Source organism: Pipra filicauda, unplaced genomic scaffold (genome assembly GCF_003945595.2).
Source record: "Pipra filicauda isolate LSUMZ 115617 unplaced genomic scaffold, ASM394559v2 scaffold154_size2910363_pilon, whole genome shotgun sequence".
Taxonomy (NCBI): Eukaryota; Metazoa; Chordata; class Aves; order Passeriformes; family Pipridae; genus Pipra; species Pipra filicauda.
This window is the reverse complement of record NW_024104040.1, coordinates 756,967-782,968: the sequence shown is the minus strand read 5'-3', so window position 1 is coordinate 782,968 and position 26,002 is coordinate 756,967. Positions and strand designations below refer to the sequence as shown.

The 26,002-nt window shown below is 40.2% G+C and overlaps 1 protein-coding gene across 1 annotated transcript; it reads right to left on the bottom strand.

Annotated features, from left to right (window-relative positions):
- Positions 1-568: 568 nt before the first annotated feature.
- USP14 (ubiquitin specific peptidase 14) lies at positions 569-20,411 on the bottom strand. Its single transcript, XM_027731234.1, has 16 exons — positions 20,242-20,411; positions 17,613-17,758; positions 16,947-16,979; positions 14,959-15,063; positions 13,173-13,276; positions 10,971-11,029; positions 8,957-9,087; positions 8,569-8,649; positions 7,740-7,819; positions 6,169-6,283; positions 4,814-4,879; positions 4,421-4,513; positions 3,384-3,512; positions 2,271-2,331; positions 1,500-1,607; positions 569-1,381 (listed from the first exon to the last, which is right to left on the bottom strand). The coding sequence occupies exons 1-16, from the start codon at positions 20,255-20,257 to the stop codon at positions 1,230-1,232; spliced, it is 1,479 nt and encodes a 492-aa protein (XP_027587035.1). The 5' UTR covers positions 20,258-20,411; the 3' UTR covers positions 569-1,229.
- Between the last annotated feature and the right edge of the window lie 5,591 nt (positions 20,412-26,002).

The window sequence follows — 26,002 nt, the reverse complement described above, 5'->3', positions numbered from 1 at the left end:
TGCCATTGATGAGAGCTTTGTGCCTGCTGCCCCACTTCGGATTTAAATGTGTTAGGAATGTGAATGCTGGGTCCTGTGGTGAAGGTTAGTAGGGGCCAAGATACAGGAGTTATTGGAAATAATGGCCCATCTTGCCTCCCGCTGCAGGTACAGTTTGGTAGAATCTACAACATGTAACAGTTTCACTTGGTTAATTTTAAGGCAGAGAAGAACCACCTGTGAAGGCCACAGCTGATGCCACTGTCCCCAGGGAAGGATAAAAGAGGGGCCCCCTCCTAGCAAGTGAGGCACAGGCAAACTCAGCCCTATAACAACAAAAGTGAAGGTATTTCATATGAATATGGACCAGCTGTCCCAGAAGAGACTGGGACACATCAACACTGGGTGAGTGTGGTGATGGCCTTAATAGTGGTTTTCTTGACTGTGTTGGCTGTTTCTTTTACTGCAGTCACACTGACTCACAGTTAGTTACTAAAGAAGTTCTTGTAAGTAAGCAAAGTCCAGTTTTGCAGCCACCACACCGGACTTAGCTACTGAGTAAAGAGTAACAGGACAGGAGAAGCAGCCCTACAGCTTAAAAAAAAAGTGGCTTTATTCCTTGACTGCTTTGAGACATTCATCAGTGGTGGCCCAAGAAGTGAAAACAAACACATACTGTCTACACTACCAGGACAGGAACTGTTTTTAATGGAGACACATTGCTGATCACAATTTATTTTGAAATCATGAGATGCCAGCAACAGAACAGACTGAATCAGCAGGTCAGGCTGGACAAATACTTGATTGTAGCCACAGCTGTTGGCTACGGGCAGCAGCACTGAGTTACACAACAAGGCAACGGTTCCTCTTCTACCTTCCTAACAAAACTGCCAGGTAAGGCAAAGGATGGACAGCTACTGAATTGTGGTATAAACCATGCAAGAGTAACAAATGTGAGAGTAGGTGTGTAATAAATACTTGATGACATTAGAGAAGGAGGAGAGGCTCATTTAAAAAAAAAATTATCTTCTGCAAGACATTAAAGCTATTTTAAGTATTGTCACCACCACAATTGGCAGTCCAGTTCAGTAGTGACTAATTGGTACATGGATCAGTTTTAAAACAATATCCCTCTTCACATGAAAAGGTTTGAACAAATTATGTATCCACTTGCTAAAGCTCTGGGGTTAAAGAAGTGATCAGTAATCAACATTTATTTCACACCTAGGCAGAATGACTAAAACGGAAGACTACTGTTCAGCTTCATCTTCAACCACTTCAATTCTGCGAGGCCCGTAGAGTAGAACATAAGCTATATGCCAGTCTCCACCCCCAGATAACCTCAAAATATCTTCAGGTGTAACAATGCTGACTTTGTCATCATCAAATTTAATCCATTCATCTGCAAGAAAAACAAGAGGATTATCTATACATAAAATCTAAGCTTGCTTAACAGCCTCTTCAATGAAAGGAGCTGTGAAGGGTGGTTAACAGTGCTGCAATTTGTTAATTTTTTTTACCTTGTTTCCTTTTAACCCAAGACACATAATGCCCAGAGGAACTTGATCTGCCTTGATGTGTTAGCACTGCCTGCAGGTCATAATAGCCGCAATTGTTAGAACCAATATCTGAGGGAAGAGGGGGGGAAAAAAAGTTATGTCGAGTCCTAGTTGAACAGCTGCAGTATTTTGAGCAGCTTGCAGACCCAAGACACATTAACCATGCTGCAGCACTGTAGTTGAGTAAAACCCCATGTACAGGACAGTACAAAACCCCTGTGAACTAAAAGCAGCAGCTCTCAGCCAGGAGAGTCTCTCAGGAAACCCAGGATGTTGTGTGTTCTCATGAAATAAACATATATCCATAAACGTGACTGATGTAATGCAAAGGGTGAATATTTTGGGCCTTCAGTCTCCAAGCCCCCCAAAACTGAGGCAGCACCAGCACAACCACAACACTTCTACAAGTCCAGTTTAAGTTTTTGTTTTGATTTCAGCTTTCTACCACCCACTGACAAGGCAGAGAGCAAAACAACTGCACATTACATGCAAATGTCTTTTGATGTGCATGTCTTCTATTATCAGCAGCCTGCCAGATGGATGGCAATTATGCCTTTGACTATCTCACCATTCTGGCTCCCCCAATCTTTCCAGTCTTTAAATTTCTGTCACTTTCCGAAGAATAATTTTCAAAGGCATTAAAAGGAGCCAGGGTTCCCAAAATACTCCTACACACTTAAACACAAGTGAACAGAAAGTTACTTTAAAGTAGATTTGCTACCCTGTACTCACCATCAGGAAAAGAAAATGGTTCATATTTAACTTCTTTCTGTGCACCATCACTTTTACTAGACTAAAAAACAGAATATGCTGAATTAATGTGGAATGCTTTAATAAAAGCTTTAGCACAATTGTATCAAATTCCAACTCTCCATTGATTTAAACATGTTTCTATGTCTAAACATTTTTTGTTGAACTTGAAATGAGTGCCATTACTGTACTTTTTAGGTGGACATAAAAAAGCCTTATCTAAGCAAGACCAGTTTTAAAGCAAATATATAACCATTTTAGCATGTATTGCCTACACTGTTCAGCCACCAGATTTATGGGTTTGTTTATGAAACAATTCTGAAGATTGATTCCTTGTTAGGGGCCTGCTGGCAGCAGAAGTGCCAATACAAAAATATCAGAGACAGACTCTAAGTGCCAATACATTTTGTTTGAAAAACCACTTTTTCCTTGCTCCCATCTGTGCAAGAGGAGATGCAAGCCTTACCCAAATGTTTAAATGAATTTGCCAGGAGTTAAGCCAGGAAAAGACTAGCAAACTTTAAAAAAATGGTTAAAGCACTACACTTTTAGCTCATTCACTTTTTTTTTCATTCAAGACAGAGAAGTCGGTTTTAGAACATGTACATAGGATAGGACATGAAACCATTTACCAAGTTCTCAGAGTACTAATTTTAAGCTCAATGGTACGTATATTCTAAATTTTATCAGTCAGACACGTAGCAGTCCCTTGTACAACCCTTTCCAGCTGGTGTGCAGGGGACAGCTTCCTACACGGCACTTCAAAAGTGACCAGCCAGCAAGCAGTAAAATTTGAAGAGAATAATTTTTTGTAATTCACAGAAAAACTTTAGGCATAGCCCTGGTAAGCAGAAGCACTACATTTTAATACATTAAATACATGCTGTCTGTCTACAGCATTTAACATTTCTCATCAAGCAATTATACCAAAGCAGATCTTGTATTTTCATGAAGATGCATGATAAAGAGATCTAAAGCTCAATACAAACGTAATACATAAGAAAATAATATCTTTAAAGATGTCAAGTTTTCTCTAGTCCTTATTAGTACCCCAATTTCAGATGTATGATTCAATTACAATGTCAGGAGACTTACATTCTTTGGCTGTTGATTTACTTTTTTGTCTTCTAGATCTTTGAATTTTGATCGATAAGAAACCATTTTTTCCTGAAGGTCTGGCGTACACAGCTCATACACATCCAACATAAGAGGAAATTTAACATCCTAGGAAGTAAAGAGCATAAAGACTTATTAGCATAATTTGGTACTCCACATTAAAGCATTCTCCCATGGCAAGACCACAATAAGTCAAATTAAATGCAACTCTCTTCACATTTATGGCAACCTGCTCTACAGTACTTACCTAAAGGGCTACAGTGCCACCACAGCAGAATGTCTAATTCAGTATAAACAAACCACCATAAATTACTACATTCAGTATACATTAATACTTAATAAATCAGATTCTTTACTGTTAACTGTCCTACTTCTACACTACAGAAATACTTATGGAGGGTAAAGAAAAAAAAAAGGCATGTAGAATGACTGTACACTTGCAAAAAGTGTCAGTATTTGCTATCCAAACAATCCTCTAAAATTCAATCTTTATTTCCTTTCCTCCTCTTGTAAGAAAGGAGCATCTATCACGATGCTCCCTGGGCAGCCTACGAGGTCTCTCAGCCAAGGCCAACAGAAAACAAAACTGGAACATTTGCCTGTTTGCAGCTGGTTCCTGTATTTGTCCATCAGAAAGCCAAACAATTAAAGTAACTAAGACAGGAAGTGTTTGACAGCATAAACATTTCTCATCAACTTACTCTCAAGAACTGAAAGCATGGCCCTCTCCTTAATTAAACATTCTCCTCTGAACCACTGGTGAAAAGACACCAAAAGACATCCTAACAGCACTGGGGCAAATTCACTCCTGCATCTCACCTCCTCCCTCAGTCTGATAGTGTACTTTGCCACACACCATCACAACTGGGACAAAGCTACTTTGTTAATATTTTTAAATGCAATTTAAAAGCAAACAATTTAGTAAATACTCTTAAAGTACTAGTCGCCTGCTTACAATAAAAAAACTCACAGAAAAGTACAAAGAAGATTTAAACTTCAATACATAAAAAACTTACCTTAAGAACTTTGGCATTCACAGATTCTTTTTCTTTGTAAAAAAATCTGACCATCTGAATAGTCAGGTACGCTGGCAAGCGACTAATTTTGGACTACAAAAAAACAAATTAGAAAAAGCTATTACTTTTGATATTCACAGATCTTAAGCACTACAGCCTATTATGGGAACATATTTGTACACAAACCCATAGGAATACAACAAGGTCTCCTGTTCTGAAGCTCTGTATTGAACAAAGAAATAATTTTCAGCTGGTCTTAAGTTTCTTGGTAGTGGATATTCGGATGCTTTATAAACATAAATCACATGTTGTTGCAGCAATGACTTTGTGTTTTGGGACAGAAAATTGACAAAATTTAAAGGAATTACAGAGAGAAACAGAAGTACCACTCACAGATTTGATATAGAGTGCATTTCTCTGCAGCGTTGGAGAGAGTTTGGTGATTTCCTCCTGAAGACGCTGTTTAAAGAAAAACAAGTAATACATGTTCATCATAAAACACAGCTTAAAGAGAAGCACAACAGGGGTAAACAAACCATAAACTAAATCTTGTTCTGCCAGTCTCTTGTGTTGCTATAAGCCATTATGAAACACAGGATTTTGAAATTCCTTGGCCAAAAGACCGTGTCCATTCATTCCTTCAGCTCCAGGCTCATTCCTGAGCCCTGACAACACTAAGTTTCTCTCTGCAGAAAATTTTACTCTACAGGAATAGAACAATAGAATTTGGTTATGAACTGTATCTGGATTTGGTTACAAATGTATTGTGGCATGGTTGTAACATGGTTGTAACAACTAAAGAAAATCTGAAGTTTCTTGTGATGAGAATATTTGCACATTTCTCAGCTCTGTCTCAAACAGACAGAGCTGCATATAAGGACACAGCTGGTGTCTCCTTATAAAAATCAGGGAAAGACCAGCCTGGTTCTTAGTGTTGCAACTCTCTTGCTGCAGGCAATCCAGCATAAGAATTCTAGATTTTTTGGTCTAAAAGTGAAGTTTCCTTTTTCATAATCTTTTTAATTTGTGAGCATTAGCTATTTTATCTTACTTTTTCTTCTAAATTCTGTCAAAACAAAGAAAAAGAAAAAGCAGATACAAAGATTTTCTGAGAACCATGCAACTTGGTTTTAGTAAAAGTACAAACCAGATCACTGTCCTGACCTTATACAAGTACTCCTCTCCTTGCTGCTTCAGACTCTCTATGTTTGGAGAGCCCATAGAATTTCAAAATATATATATACACAGATACATGTAAAGCACAGACCACTTTACTTAAGAAGTTCTACTTAAATAAAGTTTAAAGATGATGCTGTCTCACGGAAAACAACACCTCCTTCAAAATCAAATTTAAGTTGTTCCGTCATCTGGGCTTTTTTTATCTGAGCAACCAAAGTGCCACACTACTTTAAAGTTGACTTTTAGATTTTTTGGGAAGCAACTACTGCATACTTAAATCATGATACTGTTCAGTCTAGAGTGAAAGTCAGCTGAACAAAGAAGTGGCAAACTGTCCTGCACTTGGTTACCTGCATGGGGAAGACCATGTCAGACCAGGTCAAGAAAATGCTCTGTTGAAGTCTACTTGACATTTAACATGCAATTCATTTCCCAGCCAGCTTCCCACTGAACACCAAAAAGATTCTTGAAACTTTGTAAAGCTTGGAGAGCAGATGTCAATTCCAAGTCACAGATTAAAAACAGAGGTCATCTAGAATTTCAATTAAATAAAAGTTGCAATGGCTTACCAATTTTAGTCCTGTAAACAAATATTTCACTTCTTGATTGATAAAACAGCTAAGCTGAAGCAGATTCTCCTTTCCTTTAGTTACTTCCTCTTCTTCGGCTTCTGTACATTTCATGCTTCACAAAATTAAGGAAAACCATCATGCACCAAGAGCTGAACTACTAGTCTGGTGAAAACAGTGCAGTAATTTAAGGGAATTCTGTACTTGTGCATCGATACTAGTGTAAAAAAGATTTGAAAGAGCCATTCCTTCTAACCAATCTGTTCCTTCGTGGCTAATGACAAGGGGCATCTGAGGCAGACAGCGTACCAAAAAAAGTAAAATAAGTCTTTGATCACCATTTAAGCTGAGGCCTGCTTTGCTCTTTCTTCTCCACCCCACCACCCAACCCCCACGACACAAAACATACCAACTGGCTGCCAACACCAAGTCAGAGCAACATTATACTCCACTGCTGTTTATAACTAATAAAATTCTCCTCTTCCTGCTCCTGGCCAGACTTCTCCTTTCCCTGCTTTATATCTGTCCTCTTCACTGAAATAAAGTCCATTCTTTCATTGTTTTCTACGCATTCTTCTAACTGTTCTGTCTGTCCTCTCTTTTCATACTTCTACCCCTATCCTTTTCTCTCATCCACCTCTTTCCAACTAGCTATTTTTCTGACTGCGCCTATTCTACAAACGTTGCCACAATCACACTTTGAAGGTTTGCAACACCCCTTTTCAAACAAGCCTCTTCCTCTTGCTACTGCTTAGGCATCATTACTCTTAGCTACGTATTCTGCAACTCCAGCTATTTCAAGGATAACAAACATCACGATACAGGGAGAGAGATGTGTGACTCTTACCTTATAAAAGGCCTTTATTCTTCATTACTACCAAGCTATGAGATATAGCACCTCACCTAAGGGGATGCTTCCTTATTTCAGACAAGTGAAATGCACAGTGTAATTCTTTCTAAAGTGGTGCTCGGTTTCATGACAGCCAGGATTTTGGGGTGGAGAAATGGGAAAAGGGTAATACTTGCCGTGAGATGTGTGCCCCATGTGGTCATATACTTTTTGTTCTTGCTGTAAAGAAGCTACTACAAAGTTGTCAGCTGCATTTGTTTCTTACTGATCTAAGAGCGGACATCTAATTTATTTCTTAAGAAATCAATCACACTACCTTTTGTGCATGTTTAGTACGACAAGTATAGCAGCAACACACCCCTACAAGCCAAAAAAGGGCTATTTAGGACAATAACTACTTTCATTTGGATAAAAAAACGTCAGCATCCTCCAATTTGACGAGTGCCAATCTTCTCTGGGGAAGAAACCTGCTATTTAAAGTCCACGAGTTTTTTTCTGTAAATCTCCATTACCATTCTTCCTCCCCGCATCATCCTCTCTGTCGAAGTATATCCAATCTTAACTTCAGCTTCCGTGTACTCCTGCACGACATCACTCCCCCTCTTCCACAACACACACCTTAATTTTCTATACTATTCTGAACAATGCTTTTCACCCCTGAACTCAGCTGATGAAGCGTGAAATTGCTGTTCATTGTGTCTTGCCTTAATCTTTAGGATACGCTGTTTCAAATTCAATGCTGAAGAATTGATCAATTAAACTCTTCTTTTTAGAAGATGCTGCTGTAGCCCCAGAGTCTGTCTGTAAAACAAATTCTCTTATGATATAACTTGAAATAGCATGTAAATACAGTCTTCTCTACAGACAAAATAACCTCATTTATTTAAATTCTTTAAAGCCTATTCCTTAGTCTTTCTATAGGTGCATTTTTTCCTAGTCAGTCAGTCTTTTTACACAGCATAAAGGTTTCAAAATCAATGTGCTTATAGCATGCTACTAAAACCACATCAAAGCACATTAGCAAGCAAGGTTTCAGTCAAAAACTCACACCTCCCTCCCCCATTTAAATCTATCTTAAATTTCAGGGTAGTCTATCAGATTTTTGCCATTGCCATCAGTTTACAGAGAAAGAAGAGAGCTGGTCTGGTAAAATCTTGGGGAGAAAACTTTAGGCAATTTTTTTATCACGTTGATTTGGTTAGTTGTCTCCTTAAAATAGTTTAAGTTAAAACTGTAGCACACTTTTTTAGAGATAAAAAGTTCTTATGCACTGAATTCACAGGTTATCAGGGCCAGCTGCCATGCATGTGAGTATGTCACCACCAGCTTGGTCCAACACATGCCTTACAAAGCCCAGAGTGAAGGCATCCCTTTAGTTCACTCCACAGCATGGCTGACATGATGTAGGTAGCACTATGCTGACCAAACACATCAGAAAGCAATTTCACTGACTGGACTACATGTTAAAGAATTCACTAACAGATAATACGTGGCAAAAAAACATGTGAAATATTAAAAATCCTAGCTGGTTAGAGTAAGACTACAATTACCTCCATAACTGTATCACTTTCTATGCCTTCCAGTTTCTGTTGTAGCACCCTCATCATCTGCACCCAGCACTCATTGGCATCCTAGGAAGAGAACACAACGTTACACCTGACTAGTAGCATTATGATTCAGTAATATTAAACCCATCAACCTTTATTCTATTAAAAAAAAAAAATTGTAAGGATTCCTTAAGTAAGAATTTCTCCCTAATTCCACCATGCATTTTCAGAGCTAGCAATTGATACTATGTTCAACTTTTCCACGCTACAAAAAGACGCTTTACTGGGATAAATTATTTTCACAAGAGAAGGGAAGTTTTAAAATATTCTTGTTCCCAACTTCCAACATACTATAGAATTTTTAAACAATAAGCTAATAATTGGTCTTTACCTGTTGAAGGTACTGGCCTTGATCCCCTTTCTCTGCAAACTGTGGGAAGGCCATATGTAAAAACTGCAGGAGAATGATAGGTGGAATACTGGAGGAAGTTTTATCCATGGAATCAAACAAGTCTCTAAGAGCTTGAAGAAAAAGTAAGTGAATGCTTTGAGAAGTGCAAAAACAATTCAAACATGGCAGGAAGTGCAAAAAGAATAGTAAACCAGCAACAACATTTAAAGACAAATCATTAAACAGTGTCCAATTTGATCTTTCCAAAGTAGAATCAAGTTTTCCAGGTGGCATAACAGCTGCACCTAAGACCTCATTTGTGAGCATGACTTTGCAACCATAAAGATGACAATTCTGAAAGTTCAGCACATAATGTCTTGTCTTTCCTGTCTGCTAACAAAAAATAAAATAAATTTTTTGAGCAATTAAGATTTCATTTGAAACACATTTGAGGAACAAGAGGACTACACCTAGAGAAACCAGAAGGCATTCACAATCCATCCTCTAGAGTAACAAGTTTCACCAACTACTGGGAAAAAACCTTTCATTTTTCCCAACTAAAATATCTAGGAAATACTCATGCTTAAGACTCAGGAAAACAAGTATGTGTATGCATATGTGCAGACAGCTCATAACTATGTGCAAACCAACAAATGATACTGACTGCATGACAACACACATGGCTTTCTTTTTTGCTCCACACCCTACCACCTATATCTTATCTACCCAGGCTACAGTATTTTAAATCCACAGGTCACTTCAGTGACCTGTTAATCCTCACAACAACCCTGTGAGGTAGGCAACAGTCTGCATGGTCGCTAATTTACAAATGGAGACACTAATGAATGGTACTCTTGAGTAAGTGAACAAAGGCAAGATTACAAGGAACCAAGGTCAGTTGCTTCCTCTCTTTCAGAAGTATCTTCACTGACCTTGATAAAAGGTGTAACTGATATGACACAGCAATTAAAAAAAAAATGCCACAAGTGTCATGCAGGAGTTCCTGAACAGCTCAGCACCCAAGAATTAACTACAAATTACTTAAACTATTAAAAAAAAAAAACAAACTAAGAAGCAGAGCTGTTACCTTAAAAAGAAAACAAGGGACACGAAGTAAAGGCAGTTAAAAGGGGAGGGGCAGGCATGGCTGTATAGAGTAACCATTGAACTTACCACCCCAAAATTCGATCAGCAGGCATACCCACAAACTGGACCTTTCCTTCCTTATATTGTTTTGTTTTTCCTTAAATGGACTGGTAGAAATCCCAGTGTCCTGGCCCAGCATCTTAGTGGGGCAATGAAATAGAGTAAAAAAAGAAAAAGCGGACAAGTAGTACCCTTGTTCAAGTGTAAGGGGTCTAACTAGAATTCTAGTTAGAACTTGAGATACGGGGCCATCGTGAGCTCCCATGTTGTGAGCACCCAGATCACCAAAACAAAGAATAATTCTCATTTTGAAGACACTACTTTCCATTTCAGTTACGAAAGCTGGATCTTTGGGGTAAAGGCTAAGACCACTGATAAAGCATCAGCTACTACCCTAACAATAATGCTCAGCCAATAAATCATATTAAAAACTACCAATGAAATACGCGTTCCAGGAGTATGGCGTTAGCCTACCATTAAGCGGAACAAAGAACAGCACACTAAAATATTTCTAGCAAAATGATCGAATCAACCAATGGACGGATGGAGTCTGCTTTAGGAAGTTCCAATTACTCTATGCCTACATGTGAAACAGTTAAAAGATACAAATTATTTCTATCTAAGCCTAGACCACACTTGAATCTTTTCCCCAGAGTGCAGCTGGGCAATATGCAGAGATACATGCTTTCCAGGCAGGGGCAGAATAATCCTTAAAGGCAAAAGGAATCCTCCAGTGCTAGCAGATCTTTAATTCCTAAGGCATATGTACCAAAGAACAATACACAGGGTTCTAAGTGCAAATTTCATCTGCAGTTAGCAGGAAATCACACACTAGTTTAAAACCCTGTTTTCTCCTCTAAACACTAACCTGCAGTAATGTATTGAGCAGAGGCCATTTCTCCTGAAGCTCTTAAGGCACCACCATACCTAAAGGAGAAGAAAAATAATTTACATGCAATTAAACACAATTAAGAAGAGCAGTTGAGTTTTTAGATCATGAAGCAGGCAGCTGCTAGATTTATTTAAATATATCAAAGGAAATCAATCACCAAACCAGAAGTAACTGAAGTTAAGATTTACTCACATTCACCTCAAAGTCTCAGGTATTTTGCAAGCATTGCATAGAAGCAAAGGAAAACTGGCATCCTTCAGACAATAAATAAAGGCGGACCAAGAAGTCTGGATACATCACTGCTACTTCCCTAATCCATTTGCCTCAAAGACTTGATTTCTCAGTTTCTTTAAAAATAAAAAGTCTAAATAAAAGCTACCCTATTTCTGAAACATGTATCCTTCAGATACATGGAAAAAAGCCACTTTTGAGGATAGATGGCAGATATGATGCACAGAGATGGAAGGCAGGCTTGCTTCCTCCCTGCACAGCAGAAGCAAAACACTGAGAGGTGCAATGTTTCCTTGGGGAGATATTTCCTACATTGAAGAGGCATGGGAGTCCACCCACATTACTAGAACTTACCACTCTTCTTTGAAAGAAATCTTAATTTAGCAGCTGGATGAGGAACAGATGGACTCCTCAAAGCATATAAGCTGTTAGGCGAAAGGAGGGTCTCACACATTCTCCAATCTCAGACTGCACTTTTAAAATTCTGACAATTGGTAGATGATGAGCAGGAAACTTTCCCTGACATGCTACAAAACACGGAGACCACTGGAGCAGGTGGTGAGAAACAAACTTGTAACATTAAGCTTTCCCATGTGAGCCCTTTCACCCCTCTCCTACTGCCATATACCCTACAGCTTTCCATGCTGTCATCAAGCAGAGACGACCAAATAAGGGCTAAATCTCCAGGCAAAACCAGAGCTTGAATCTGACTATGAACCTAACTTCCCACAGACAATACAGCCATATTTTGTACTGCACTCTGCCAGTTTCACAGGCTACATTTTGCCATTTGGAACGTTAAATCTGTCAAATATTGATTCAATGCAGCAACTCAGGAGTCCTTCACATGGAAATAAACAGACTTTCCTAAAATGGCAACACTGATAAACAATAAAAACCTTTAAAACTAAGTTTCTGTGATTCACAAATAGTCCTCAGTGCTAAATAATTAAGGTTCACCTGCTAACAGAATGAAGAAAAATTTATAACTACTTAAATAACCAGTGTTTACAGTAATCCAGAATATCCAGCTGGGTACCATGGAATCAAGAAAGCAGTGTGTTTTAAAGGAATTAAGTTAACCCTAAGATGGTAATGCTCTACCTAATTCTCACTTTTTTAAAATACTGATTGTTTTCTCATTACAATTCATCAGGAGGGCAAATTCAGGCTCACATTACCAGTTATTCTTTTTTTCCTCTGATATTCATAATTTTTGAGTTTCTTGTAGATCCCTTACAAGAAAAAAAAAAAAAAAACAAACCAAACCTACACTGGCCATTTTCACATTTCAGTCCAGAATAACAAAAACAAACAAACAAAAATCAGAAAAGTTATCCTACAATCAGAAAAAATCAGAAAATGAAACAAAATTCCATAAGGGTATGTCTTCTGTTTCCTAGACATCCACACGACTCTGGCATATTCCAGTTTGCTACCACAATAACACCTATGGTCTTATCTCAGAACTTCCTGCTGTACCTCCAAGTAGCAAATGTCAGTAACATCAGAATTTCACACCTGAAAACATGTTGTACAATGAAGCCATTGAAGGAAATATTCCTCAAAGGAACTGGACTCCCCTATGATTCTTCTATACAGAACAAGACCATAAAAACTAACCAAAAAACAGGGTCAGGAGTTCAGTAGCTTGTTTTAGCATTTTAAACAAGTCTTGATAGGAAGCACTTTCCAGCGAGGCAAAACACGATCTCTCTACTAAAAGCCAGTTCCAAGAAATACACAGTCGTAAGTTCTTTATTAAAGTACAGACTAACACAGCCACAGGATAAACTTTCAATCATTATGTTAACCTTGAATAGTTTTAAAGAGTAACAGATTGTTATGATAATCTATACCAGTATTAAGATAGCAGTTCCACAAAATAGCTTATTTCATAAGCTAAACAATACATTTTAGTCATGGTATTTTTGTCCTGAATCCTACCTTTTAAGGGCCTCTTTCACTTCTGGCACTGAACGGATACACTGAACCGTAGCATTCATGTAGCAAGTGTTGCCAAGGTTTGTCAATCCACATGGCAATTCCATCTACCAAAAAATTCACAAGGGTGCTTAAAGGTCAGAGAGATGTGCAAACATTTTTTTATAAACGCTGTAACGTTACATCAACTTCTGAGAAGACGAGCTGTCAGAGATGCATAAAACAGGGAATATTCCATCAAACTTCATGAAGTTTTCCAGATGCATTTTATGATTATATTAATCATTTCACCATTCGCTGTTTTTAGGGGACGTTCAGGAATGCTTTGGTTTTCTTTCCTGTGCATGTTTAGTTTAATGAACATATTCTTCAAGCAGGCAGTCATTCAGAAAGTTCAATTATAATCTCATTCAAGTTTTGACCTTAAAGTTCTATTTCCAGGAAAGTTCCACATGAATACATTTGCACAAAACACTGGTGTTTTAATTAAAATCAGTTTTCAGTAAAATTCTGAAAGTGATGGAGTTTGTAGTCTGAAACAAAAGCATTATTTAAACTCCTCTTCAGAAGTCTACAACAGATCATTAATCTGATCTTTTCAGACAACTTGTGAATTTGACAAATGTGAAGGCCAACTAATAATTAAACTAACCAGTTTCAGAAACAACTATAAATTACCACGTAATAGCATTTTTATTTCTTTTTCTTTTTAATCCTCAATGCTTAGGTAGTTGTCAGGGAAAAATCACATAGTTTAATGAAACTGAAGTAGTACTGCATACCAATACCAATTAAATATTTGAATACACATTTAGCTGTGTATTCCATTACTGAACACATGCAGTACAGACAACTGAATTCTGATGTATTACAAAATTTCAATCAGAGAAATGCATTGCGACCAACTTTTCCAAAATGTTCTCTGACACAATCATCTCCTTGCTTGCCTCTCAGTTATCTCAGTCTGTGTACGGGGTTAATCTCAAAAATACATAAATATCCTTCACCTGCAGGCAGCCTGGAAAGCACTAAATCCTGAAGCACAAACACAATCCTAAACTACAGATCCTTTTTCATACAGACATGCATAAAAGTATTCCCACTCTGCAGGCACAGTTGACAACAGTCATGCAACTGTTAAGTGTGACAAAGAGCTCCCAGTTCAAATGACTGATGAGAAAATGAAGTCTTTCAAATAGTAAAAATGAAAACGACTCAGAATTTGCTTCATTAAAAAATAATAGATTAATTATGCTCTTTCAGACTTTATTCCAATAAAGCAAGACATAAAAATCTGTTCTACTAATGTCAAACTTACTTTCATTTTTCACAAAGAAAAGTTGACTATATAATGTATAATACTACTAACACAGACGTACAAAACCCCAAACGCCCTACCCCAGACAAATCCTGGTTTCCTCCCACAGCTATGAAAGAGGCAGGAAACAATTTTGCACATCTAAGAGCCCTTGTTCAGACAAAGTTCAGGACACTAATACAGCAAAGGCAATACAATTTTGTCTTTAAAAACATTAGCAATGCTATTTTTAGAAAATCTACTAAGCTGCCTGCTCAAAGAAAAAACAGCACTAATTATATGACTTTTAAATTAAATCCCAGACTTCTCCTCACTGCTTCAAGTTGGGTCAACAATGTAAATTTGCGTTTATTGGAGAAGATGGTAAACACACATTACAGTTTTAAAATCCAGTTTTAAGCAACTGCAAGTATTTAAAAACTTGCCATTACTTTGAGGTTTACAAGAGACCAAAGTTTGAAATATGCTTACAGCTGAAGCCAACTGCTCCTCTGTCATGTCTTCTACAAAGACAGGTCGAGCAACTGGCTCTTCTGGAAGTGCGTCTGCAGAACCCATCATCAGTAAGGTCATCCCCTTGAAACACAGTGAAAATAGCAATAAATATTTAAGGACAGTTATTTCCAGTTAAAAAAAAAATCATTAAGCTCTTAACATATTTCAGCTATCTCCCCCAGAATAAACACAACCTTTCTCTTGGTTTACAGAACCAACACTGCACTATCGCGATTTAAGGGTATACCTTAACTTCCTCTTACCTAGAAAGTACTTATTGAGAACACTTCCACAGCATTATCCATGCTAGATGTTTCCACTGAAACATCTAGTGAGCGTGCCAACAGCTGACAATGCGGGATACCAACTGGGACTAAACTTAACCTTCATGGAACACCCCAACATGAAGTGCTCAGAGAAGATCCCTTCCTGACGGACCACTCGGGATGGACCGCCTTCAACACTTGAGTGCAAATATTCCTCTTTCCTTTAAGCCTGACAAATTATCCAGGGTAACTGAGCAACCAAATTCTGATTTGAAAGTAGGTGCAACACTTGAGCTTCAATCAACTGTCTCAAATTCTCAAACTCAGAATTCTCTGAACAACAACAAAAAGGTCCTCCATCCTTAACTTGGAATCTGAGGAGACATTTCAGACAGATGTGGGTAATAATGAGGACCACGGCTTTGAGTTCAGATATTTTTTTTTCACCTGAAAAGCAAGCAGGAAAGGGAGGTGCCATCTTTTGGCCTGGCAAGTTCTGAGGTCATTAAACTAATTGGAAAGTAAAAAAGAACCTAAATTACCCCATCAGTTTAGGCATGAGGATCAACATTTAAGGGGAGAAAAAAAAGCAGCAATCAAGTTACCATGCTTGCTGAACTAGCATAAGGAAAAGGAATCTTTTAGCATTCAATAGGAGTACATCTACACAATAAGATCTGTCAAAGGAGGAGAAAATTACTATCTGGGGCCTTGAAAAAATACAGTGTTAAGGAAGAGAATGAACAACAGAATGAAAAGAAACTGCTTTGACAGTGCAAATAAATCCCTAGAACTTTTATATAATATTATTAAAATTAATAAAGGCAGCATTAGCACAACAGTATGCAGAAAAGGACAAGAATATTACTGGGTTTTTTGGTGAATGACTTTGCTACAATAGCTGCATCTACAGGCTGCTAACGGATGACTGCAAACTAGTTACAAGGGTAAGAGTAATGCTACCTAAGTCAATGTGCTCAGTGAAGAACTGGAGCAAAACCTGTAACAGATGTTCCAAGATGTTACGAGATATGTACAGAAACGAATATGACCAAAAAAAAAACCCCAAACAAAAACTTGTGGGATTCCTTAGTGCAATATTATACAGGTAAGCAGCAAAAATACATTCACTTTTTGTTTTCTTTTTGAGCTAGCCAAAGGTATGAATTAAGATTACTAATGGCTTTGTTTATAAGCAGCAGCTATTTAGTACAGGAGAACAAATTTCAGGAGGGTGGTATAAAAGGACGTAGAAAGACCTGTAACTTCAGCATTCCCAACACAGGTTGTCCACACTGGGGACGAACGAGCACGACAATCCACAGACAGTGCCCAGCTTCACAAGCTCTCTCTACATAACATCACTTATTTTTATGGTCACAGACAGACCACACAGAAGGACCACTGCTCAGACCCAGAGCATTTCTTGTAAGAAAGAAAGAAATACATGCTCCCAAGTGCTTCAAAAAAGATGGTGTGATTTCCCTACTGATGCCGAAGGAAGGTTTTTTACAAATCAGTGGTGAGACCTCTGTAAGCATCCTTAGGTATGACACTTGTAAAATTATTTTTCATCAAGATGTGATTTTTAAGAAAGCGCTACCCATTCAAAGAGAAACAGGAAGCACTTTAAAGTCTTTCTTTAAATGCTAAAATAAAAATCAAACTAGTAAAATTTAGTTACTGCTGAGAACTTACATTCTTTATTTTTAGGTTCCCCCAGTCATCATCCTGTGAAACAAAATAAAAGACAAGTTAATTATCTTGCAGCAAAAGACAAGCAAGCATTTTCATTAATATTCATCATGTATTTCTAAATATACAACTGTGTTTCAGCCAAGATTACACAACATTAACCCTTTACACATCATCAAGTTTTGTCTGACTGAAATAAAAAGCAGCAAAGTCATCTTTTCAATAAGGTTCTTCATCTGTTATTCAACACTGCTTAGATGTAAACAGCTTTTTGAAGCAAAGTCGACTTTATCTCATTACACCAGAAAGTCTCCAGCAAAGAAATGCTAGAGAAACTTCTGTTAAACGAGCTAAAAAGGAAAAAGTTGCATTTGGATTCTGAACATGAAACAGTGACAGGAAAAGAAAACCACCAAGCAGAGCAGTGTTTGGTATAAAAGAGTAAAGAAGTGTTTTAAAACAACAGTGTATCTCAAAACTATTCAGCTACAAACTTTTGCCAGTATTTTCTAGCAGTAGGCAACAAATTATGCACAATTATTTCAGAAAAGTGCAATCTGTTTAACAGGTACAACGAAAGACCTTCTGGAGGAACACTTGAAAATATGGTCATTGCTTGTGTTATCACATAACAAAGTTAGAAATAATAGAAAAAACGTGGATTTCTACCTTCAGAGTTCCTCCTTTAACCATAACCTTCTGTCTAGCTGGCTGAACTCCAGTCAGTGCAAACAGCTGGGCTTTGAAGACCATTGGAGGTTCGTCAGTGTTCAGCTCCACGCCATCAAATTTCTCTTTTCCCCATTTCACATTTACTGCAAACAAAATGTTTTGAAACTGGATTATTTCCTAATATACGGGAATGTAATTACCAAGATCACCAAGACTTTATACTGTCTCAAAACATTCAGTTTTCAGGTCTTAAAACCTGTTAATAACCAAGCTAAAGGACACCTTTTTATATGGCACATACTACTTCCAACAAGTCTAAATATATCCTACAAAACCATTGTAAGCAACATATATACTGAGAAACTTTGCAAGAAACGAATGTGTATAACAGCATCAGAAATCCTTTAGGCAGGTCTTCACAAAAGCAGTTTGGAACCAACTCTCCCATTCTCTTGGTACTGTTCATTGCAAACAAACGAACTTTCTGAAGGAAGTTCAGGGGTGCAATTCCAGTTCAGTTTTCCATAGCACTTCCCTTCTCCTTCAGCAGAAAACAATACAACGTTCTTTAAAAGCAAGGTTACTGATCCCAGGAAGGTGCAGGATGGGAATTAAGAAGTGAAGTGAAATTTGGTTACACAAAGAATAATTCTTGATGCTGGAAAGGGGATCACAAGCAGAAACATCAAGCAGAGTGGCACAATGGAATGTTAGCTTCATTTTAGGGAAGTTAGTACGACTGAGAGCAGACAAAAAAGTGCCTGGAATAAGCTGTGTGTTTCTAATGAACACCTTTGACCACTTCCTATCACTATCAATGGTACACAAGGCTTCTTCAGCATGCTGAAGGTTTGCTGAAAATCTGTAAAATACAGCAGGCAGTAATATTCTACATGCACAGTAAATGGCTGAAATATCAGAGCTTAGGAAAGCCACATTCTTCTACCTGTGTTTCCATTTTACATAAATATATTACAGCAACGCTGCCTTTATTTTTTAAACACAAAACTCTTAGAAGTCATAATTTAAAAAAACCCAGTAAGGTTCAGATTTCAGATGTATGCAGTGCTTGTGATGGGTAATATGATAGAATAATCACAAGTAAGTCTAAATTAGTTAAGACTAAATTAGTCTACAAAGCAACTCAAATGACTGACTTTTCAGTATTTCTAGCAGAAAGTACCTTCTGATTTGCCCAACCTTCTGGGGTTTTTTAAACACATTTATTATTTCACATATTTAAGACCTACCAAGCACACGGCTTTCCCCATTTTCCAGGAAGACAACCCACTCAGTCACCGAACAAGTCAGCTGCATAGACTTTTGGGTTTTGAATTTTTGAACAGTCATGCATCCACTGCTAACTATGCAGAAGAGTTAGCAATTATTAATCTGTAGTGCCACTGGTTTTGACAACTCAGCACTCAAGAGGAGGAACTGAAAAGCGTGAGTGTCTTCTCTTAAGAGAACGCAACCAAGACTTCATCCAAAACAAAAGAGAAACTTGTTAATTTGAAAATAATGGAAAGTAAGAAAAAGGAAGGACGTGTTTTCCCCACTGATCAGAAAATACAGCTCGCACAGATCACAGAATGGGTCAGGTCAGAAGGAACTACAGTGGGTCATCTGGTCCAATCTCCCTGCTTAAGCAGGGTCGTCCTAGAGCACACGGCACAGGATTATGTCCAGACAGTTCTTGAATATCTCCAGTGAGGAAGACTCCACAAAATGTGGATGAGTTCAGGAAAAGTTCTGTTATACTGACACAAGCATCCCAGTTTGACAACCACAATTAAAATAGTGGAGAAACTGTGTATTGATGCCATGTACAACTTAAAAAAACTAAAAAGCCCCAATAGACCAGACCTGTGAGATATAAGCAAGGAAGTGTCACTGGAGGTTTGGCTCTTGCAGTCTTCCACAGAAACTTTGCCTCACGGCAAGGAGGGCAAGAGGAACGCAGTACAATTTAAGTAAGCTTTAACCTGAGGTTTAGGTTAGACATCGGGAAGAATTTCTCCATAGAAGGGGTGATTATCCACTGGAATGCACTACCCAGGGAGGTGGTGGAGTCACCATCCCTGGAGGTGTTTAAGGAAAGACTGGATGTGGCACTTAGTACCATGGTCTAGTTGACAAGGTGGTGATCCATCATAGGTTGGACTCGATGATCTCAGAGGTCTTTTCCAACCTATCTGAGTTTATGATTCCTCCAGTTTTACCTGGAATATAATGGATTTAAAAGAGCAGAGGTAGACGCACCTAAACAAATTCGGAGGCACGGATGCAGAACTCCGGCTCATCTGACGGGCAGCACCACTTCTCTTTCAGCAGAAAACCCAAACAAGCCGAGACAGGGCAGTGCCGAGACCCGCGGGACGTGTGAGACACCCGCCCTCCCTTCCTCCCTCCCAGCCACCCACAGGGCCAGGCCAGCACTCCCTCCCTCCCGCCCTGCTCCTCGGCCGGGCCGCGCCTGCCACGGCGCTCCCGCCGCCGGCCCGTGTGCCGGGATCGGCGCTCACGTGTGCGGCGCCTCCCGCTCCCGCTGCCCCTGGGCGGCACCGCCCGCTCCCGCCCGGGAAGGGCCCGCCGGGAGTGCGCGGGGCGGCGGGGCCGCGCTCACCTGAGAAGAGCGGCATGGCGGAGCGGCGTGTCCCGGGCGGGCGGGAAGGGAAAGGGGAAGCGCGGCGGGGAGCGGCGCTGTCGGGGCGGGAGGCAGCGGGCGGGCGGTGTCGGCGGCGGGTCCCGGCCCCGCTCGGGGTCTCATTCAAACCAGCCCCCGGGATGACGCTGCAAGCGCGGCCGCTCGGCGGAAGCGGGGCGGGGCGGGTGCGCGCGCACCGCCGGAACGGGCGGGGCCCCCCGCAGCAGCGGGAGCGCGCACGGCGCGGGGGCGGCGGGGGTAGCGGCGGCAGCGGCGGCCGGGTCCGGGTTCGGGTCTGGCCCGGGTCCGGGTCCGGTTAAGCCTGCGAGCCGTGGGCAGAGCCGCCGCTGCAGGGTCTGCGTGGGGTCGGGAACGGGCCCCGGTGTTGGTGCCGTGGACGGGGAACATGGATGTGGGGAGCGCAAGGCTGGAGGGAGAGTGTGTCCGGTTCGTACGAGAGGGACGTGGAGCCCCTGGAGCGGGTCCAGAGGAGGGCAACAGACATGATCAGGGGGACTGGAGTATCTCACGAGGAAAGGCTGAGAGATTTGGGCCTGTTTGGCTTTACAAAGAGACGACTGAGAGGGGACCTCTTTGATGTCTATAAATATCTGAAGGGAGGGTGTCAAGAGGATGAAGCCAGGCTCTGCTCGGTGGTGCCAAGCAATAGGACAAGAGGCAGTGGGCAGAAACTGATGCACGGGAAATTCCACCTGAATATAAAGAAGAACTTCTTTACTGTGCGGGTGACCGGGCACTGGAACAGATTGCCCAGAGAAGTTGTGGAGTCTCCTTTACTGGAGATATTCCAGAACTGTCTGGACACAATCCTGTGCCATGTGCTCTGGGATGACCCAACTTGAGCAGGGAGGTTGGGCCAGATGACCTGCTGTGGTCCCTTGCAACTCACCGATTCTGTGAGAGCTGAGGTGGGCTTATGGACCCCCTGGGGGGTCTGCCCAAATCCACTGTGACTGCACAAGGCAGGGGGAGGGAGGCAGAAAAAATAAAAAGGTGTCGTGGATGAAATACGTTTGGTTTATAAGAGAAGATGGAGCAAGAGATAAAACTGTAAACAGAAGAACTTTACTGAGGGGAGAGGGGATGACTAATCTACCAGCAATGATTTTGAGACTCTGTGATAGATAAGGAGTATTGAAACATGAGTGTGATGGCAATGGCCAGGAGCCTTCAGGACAAAATCCTTCAAGTTTTAAAGATACTGAAACCAGTAGATATGGAGACACACGAGTCTCAACTGCTACAAAAGCTCTCAGTATTAGGCTGTGGTTAAAGAACCCAAAGCAGTGCTTAAACATACAAAAAGGGAGACCATGCCAGAAAGAAACATCTCTTCCTTGGACCCCTCCTAGATACCACCTCTTGGAAACTGGCAGTCATCTGCTGCTTACATCTGCAGCTCTTAAGAGCTTCTGACACAGCTTATATCACCATCTGGTTGTCTGCATGTGCACTTCTGGTCCTGCTTTTGCCACAGAAGTGATATCCAAAAAAAGAAGGATCTTTCCTTGATAAATGTGCTGTTCATCAAATGTGATTTTCAATTCCAAACAGTAGAAGAATGATATACAAAATGACCATAAAGACAATCCAAAGTTTGAAAGTAAGCCTTAAAATGGAAGGCGTAGAAATTTCAGTCTTGGCTTAAAATTTCAGTCTTTTCTGACTGTCATGGAGAAGAGTGAAAGTTGATTTTATTCAGTGTAGGCTCCTAGATGTGAAAAGGAGGTGTGGGAGGACCAAGGATTACATTTCACAGAGAAGCTTCAATTGGTGTTATGCTGAAATTAATCTGGATCTTGAATTAAGGTGGAGTTTCCAATTACTGAGGCAATTTAAACATTGTTAAAATTGACCAGCAAGAGTGATGAATCTTCTGTTACTTAGACTTGCTGAAAGGAGCTTTCTAGAAAAGCTTTAATCCCATTCTAGGGTGAGATCCTGCAGATCATCTATTCAAGTGAGAGCAGACCCCAGCTGCCTGCCTGAGAGTCTGGGATGTCTCCAGTCTAGCCTCTTAACACCAACAGTGACCTACATAGAGGCCGTTTATTTGGGACTGCTGAATGGAAGTGGAATGCTCTATTGTCTGAAGCGGCACTGAACACATTCTCCCCTTTAGAGTAACCAACCCTTAGTGGATCAAGGCCCAGGCAGTCACAGACAATGCATTTCCAGGATTTGAGACAGGCACTAGATGGTGCTGTGCTGAAAGAGAAGCATCGGGGGTTGTATCTACAGGAAAAATCATCCCAACCTCTGCAAGGTGAAAACCCACTACCTCCCTCTTCTTTCCTCCCAGACCGTGTAGGCCCCTTCCTGCAGTAACAGGAAGTAACACCTCTTCCTGCGTGCCTTTTTCCTTAAGGAGGGAATCAAGAGATGCTGGTTTCCCTGAATCTTACACAAACTGTCATAAGGAGTGTAGAGAAAAAGAGTGCAACCTGATCTATACATACGAAATACAGATTACCTTGATGACATCGAAATGGAAAAGATTGACTGAATATTATTAAATGCGTTTTTGTTTTTTTTTAGTGAAGACAGGCCCTGAGGGAACCTTGGTCATCAGCAACTGCCTGCCCTGGCTGTTTCTCTCTGGCCAGTTGCAGGCCCATCCGAGCATGGCTCCTTCCCATCTTGAGCTGGATGGATGCAAACCAGCTTGGATCCAAAAGTTGGGGCTGTGTCGATAGCAAAATACTGTGCTGCAGGCCAACAGGCCTGGCAGGATTTATAATGCTAGAAGATGGGTCAGAGCAAGTCCAGATCTGTTTAGGAAAGGCTTTTACACTGTGAAATCTCCCTTGGGCCAGTTCTGACGAGCACAAGTGGTAGGTGTATTCTCAAACAGTACAAGCAGGTGCTGTGATACAGTGAAAGGTGTGAGGAAGCAAACCCCTTTCCAAGGCATGCTTTAGGCACCTTTGTAATGCCTGTAACAGAACAAAGATTCATTTTAAATAATCAGAGACTGGGGAGTTAAAATACTGCATTTACATTTTTTGTTTCCTTAAAGGGCGAGATGTATTATCAGATATGTTGGCAGGTGCATTTATTAATGTACATTTTGTTTTCTGTGGGGGACATAATGTTCATGGGAACCTGTCTGTGTATATTCATAGAATGGTTTGTGCTGGAAGGGACCGTGTGCAGGGATGTCATCCACTAGATCAGATTGCCCAGGGCCCCATCCAACCTGGCCTCCAACACTTACAGGGATGAGGCTTCCACAGCTTCAGTGTATCTTCTATGTATCTTCAGGCTTGAAACGTTTTAATGACTGTATTCACAGCACAGGTAGGATCCAATCACATTATTAACTGCTGTCTTCCAGATAATTTCCATGTAAATTAAACTCAAAAAAATAGTAGTTGTAAGTGGTTTAGGTCTAGTATTCCAGTGTCCTGGTATACTACAGTGCTTTACATGTTTAAAAGTTCTTTTCCATGATAAATGTAAGCATTTCAATTCCCTGCACTGCAAACCTTGACTGTCTCCAAATGAGTGCCCAGAAAAAGAGGAACAGAAACCAGATGCTTGAACACAAGTCGGGTGCACACGGTCTTCCCAGCACCATGCAGGGCTGGGCGGGGCCCGAACAGAGACTACCGTGGCTGCCCATGCAGGAGGGATCCAGGGTATGGCACAGCCCTGGCACACCCAACCTGAAAGCCACTGCTACACTTGATCCCTATCTCACAGCTGCTACAAACTAAAACACAGCATCAATAAGGTGAGACTGCTAATAACAGATGATATAGAAAATGGCAGGGTAAAGAATGCATAGCAACCCAGGAGGTGTTTAAAGTAACATACACAGTATCCCCCATTTCCGTGTTACCTCTTCCATTTCAGTGGTTTTCAAACTTTTTGCATTTTGGGGGCACATGTGGGGGAAGAAACAAGAACAAAACTATTTTCATTTTTTATGTTTGTAACTAATACATTAAAAAAAAAAAATCCCAGTAGTGTTCACCAGCTCAGAGGAAAGCTCAGTACCTGCTGCCCCACCTCTCGCTTACCAATTCCCAAATTGCTTCTGGCTACAGCCTCAGTGACTACTGTAGCTAAATCGCACCTACGGGAGAGGCCCTATCCTTTTATTACCATGCTGTTTTGCTAGTTAGTTACTCTTACCATTTCTTATTGCCTAGGAGAAATATGGCGGCTTGAAGAGGGAATGAAAAAGCAGATTTGGGCATTTTACCGATGTTAATGAACTTGTTGTAAAAAAAGTATGAAAAAAAGGTAGAGGCAAATCAACAAAAAACCAATCATATAGGAATCTAGACTTCTTGATTTGTCAAGGAGCATGTAAAACTGTAGCGTCACCGGTATGAAGGAAGCCAGGCTGATTTATGCCAGCTCCTCACAGCTTACATGGTCACGTGTCTTGATGACTTTCTGGTGCTGTATTAGATGAGTATAAGCAAAATGTCCCCCTGCTGTAAGAGGAATCATTAGTGACAAGAGTAAAAGCAAAATAATGTGGCAAGAGTCAGATTAAGTGGAGCTGTAGTGAACATGGCAGCACAGATTGCTTTTTTCTGGATGGTAAAGCTGATGCTTCTTGAAAGTTTTGTAACAGATATTTTTTGCCTGAAATATCTATTTGCACAGTTGAGATTGTAAGCATTACTTTTCCTAGCAGTAGAAACCTTTGGCTGAATTTCTTATTCAAAGTATAGCTATTGCTGTAGACAGGCACCTTGCTTACAGTAAACAATTGCCAACATCAGTGTACCCGAACACACAAACTGTAATTTGCACGTCTAGACTTTATTATTAAAGCATTTTAGCTGCAATTTATCCCAGACACACTACTCAATGTAATTTTACACTTCATTATGTCTGCTGTTGCTTTCCCAAGCAAAATCAGCATTTAAAAAGAACTGCAGAACTTCAGCATTGCTAAAAAACTATGAAAGTGACAGTAGGTGCCAATCTGTAGAGCAAAATAATTTTTCCACAATCCTACCTTCTTCCCACTAGTCATTATCTATTCATAATGAAGTTTATGCTATTTTTCAGATTAATGAAATATGAAATTACAAGACATTGCTTTTTTTTATTAATAAAATTACTCAAGCAAGGGTTGTTGACCCTGTAGAGGTAGCCAGTTACACCTAAAGGAAAGCAGAAAAGCAATCCACAATCTAATCTGGGTCTGGAGATACCATAGGCCTTCCCTCCTGCTCCAAATTTCCTATTGTAATGTATGTATTTAAGTAAGATATGTTTAATCATTATACTTTATTATTTCCCTTCTCAGTATGTGACAGTAGATTAAAGCAGGTCATAATTATTCCTTGTATTGCTTGACAAGCTCACGACGTGACTGGTTATATTATGGAAGGTTGTCTTTAGTGTGCTCCAGCCACAGCTTTGAAATTGCTGACGCTTCTGATACAGCAATCTCAACATAGAGGAACTTCCTGAAATTACCACATCAACTGCTTCTATTTATCTATACTTCCCGGCCCTGTGACCTTCAAAGGACATACAATCATTCATGTCCTTACTGCTCTATTGTTCTGCAGGTCTTGGCAGATTACCCAGGGAGATTTAGGGACAGTAGCTTCATGGGATGAACAGGCTGTTCTAAAAAAACCCAAACAAACCTAACCCCAAAAACCCCCACCAACAAAAACCACCTTGTCTTTTGAACAATGTTCCCTCCCCCAAATAAGTGGGATTTCTGAAGCTTCAAACTGGC

Excerpts from the sequence above, each read along its gene's own strand:
- USP14 (XM_027731234.1), bottom strand. Across the intron at positions 9,088-10,970 it reads TGCTCAATACATTACTGCAG|CTCTTAGAGACTTGTTTGAT; the intron begins GTTAGTGTTTAG and ends TTTTTCTTCAAG. Across the intron at positions 2,332-3,383 it reads TAAATCAACAGCCAAAGAAT|TCTAGTAAAAGTGATGGTGC; the intron begins GTAAGTCTCCTG and ends TCTGTTTTTTAG.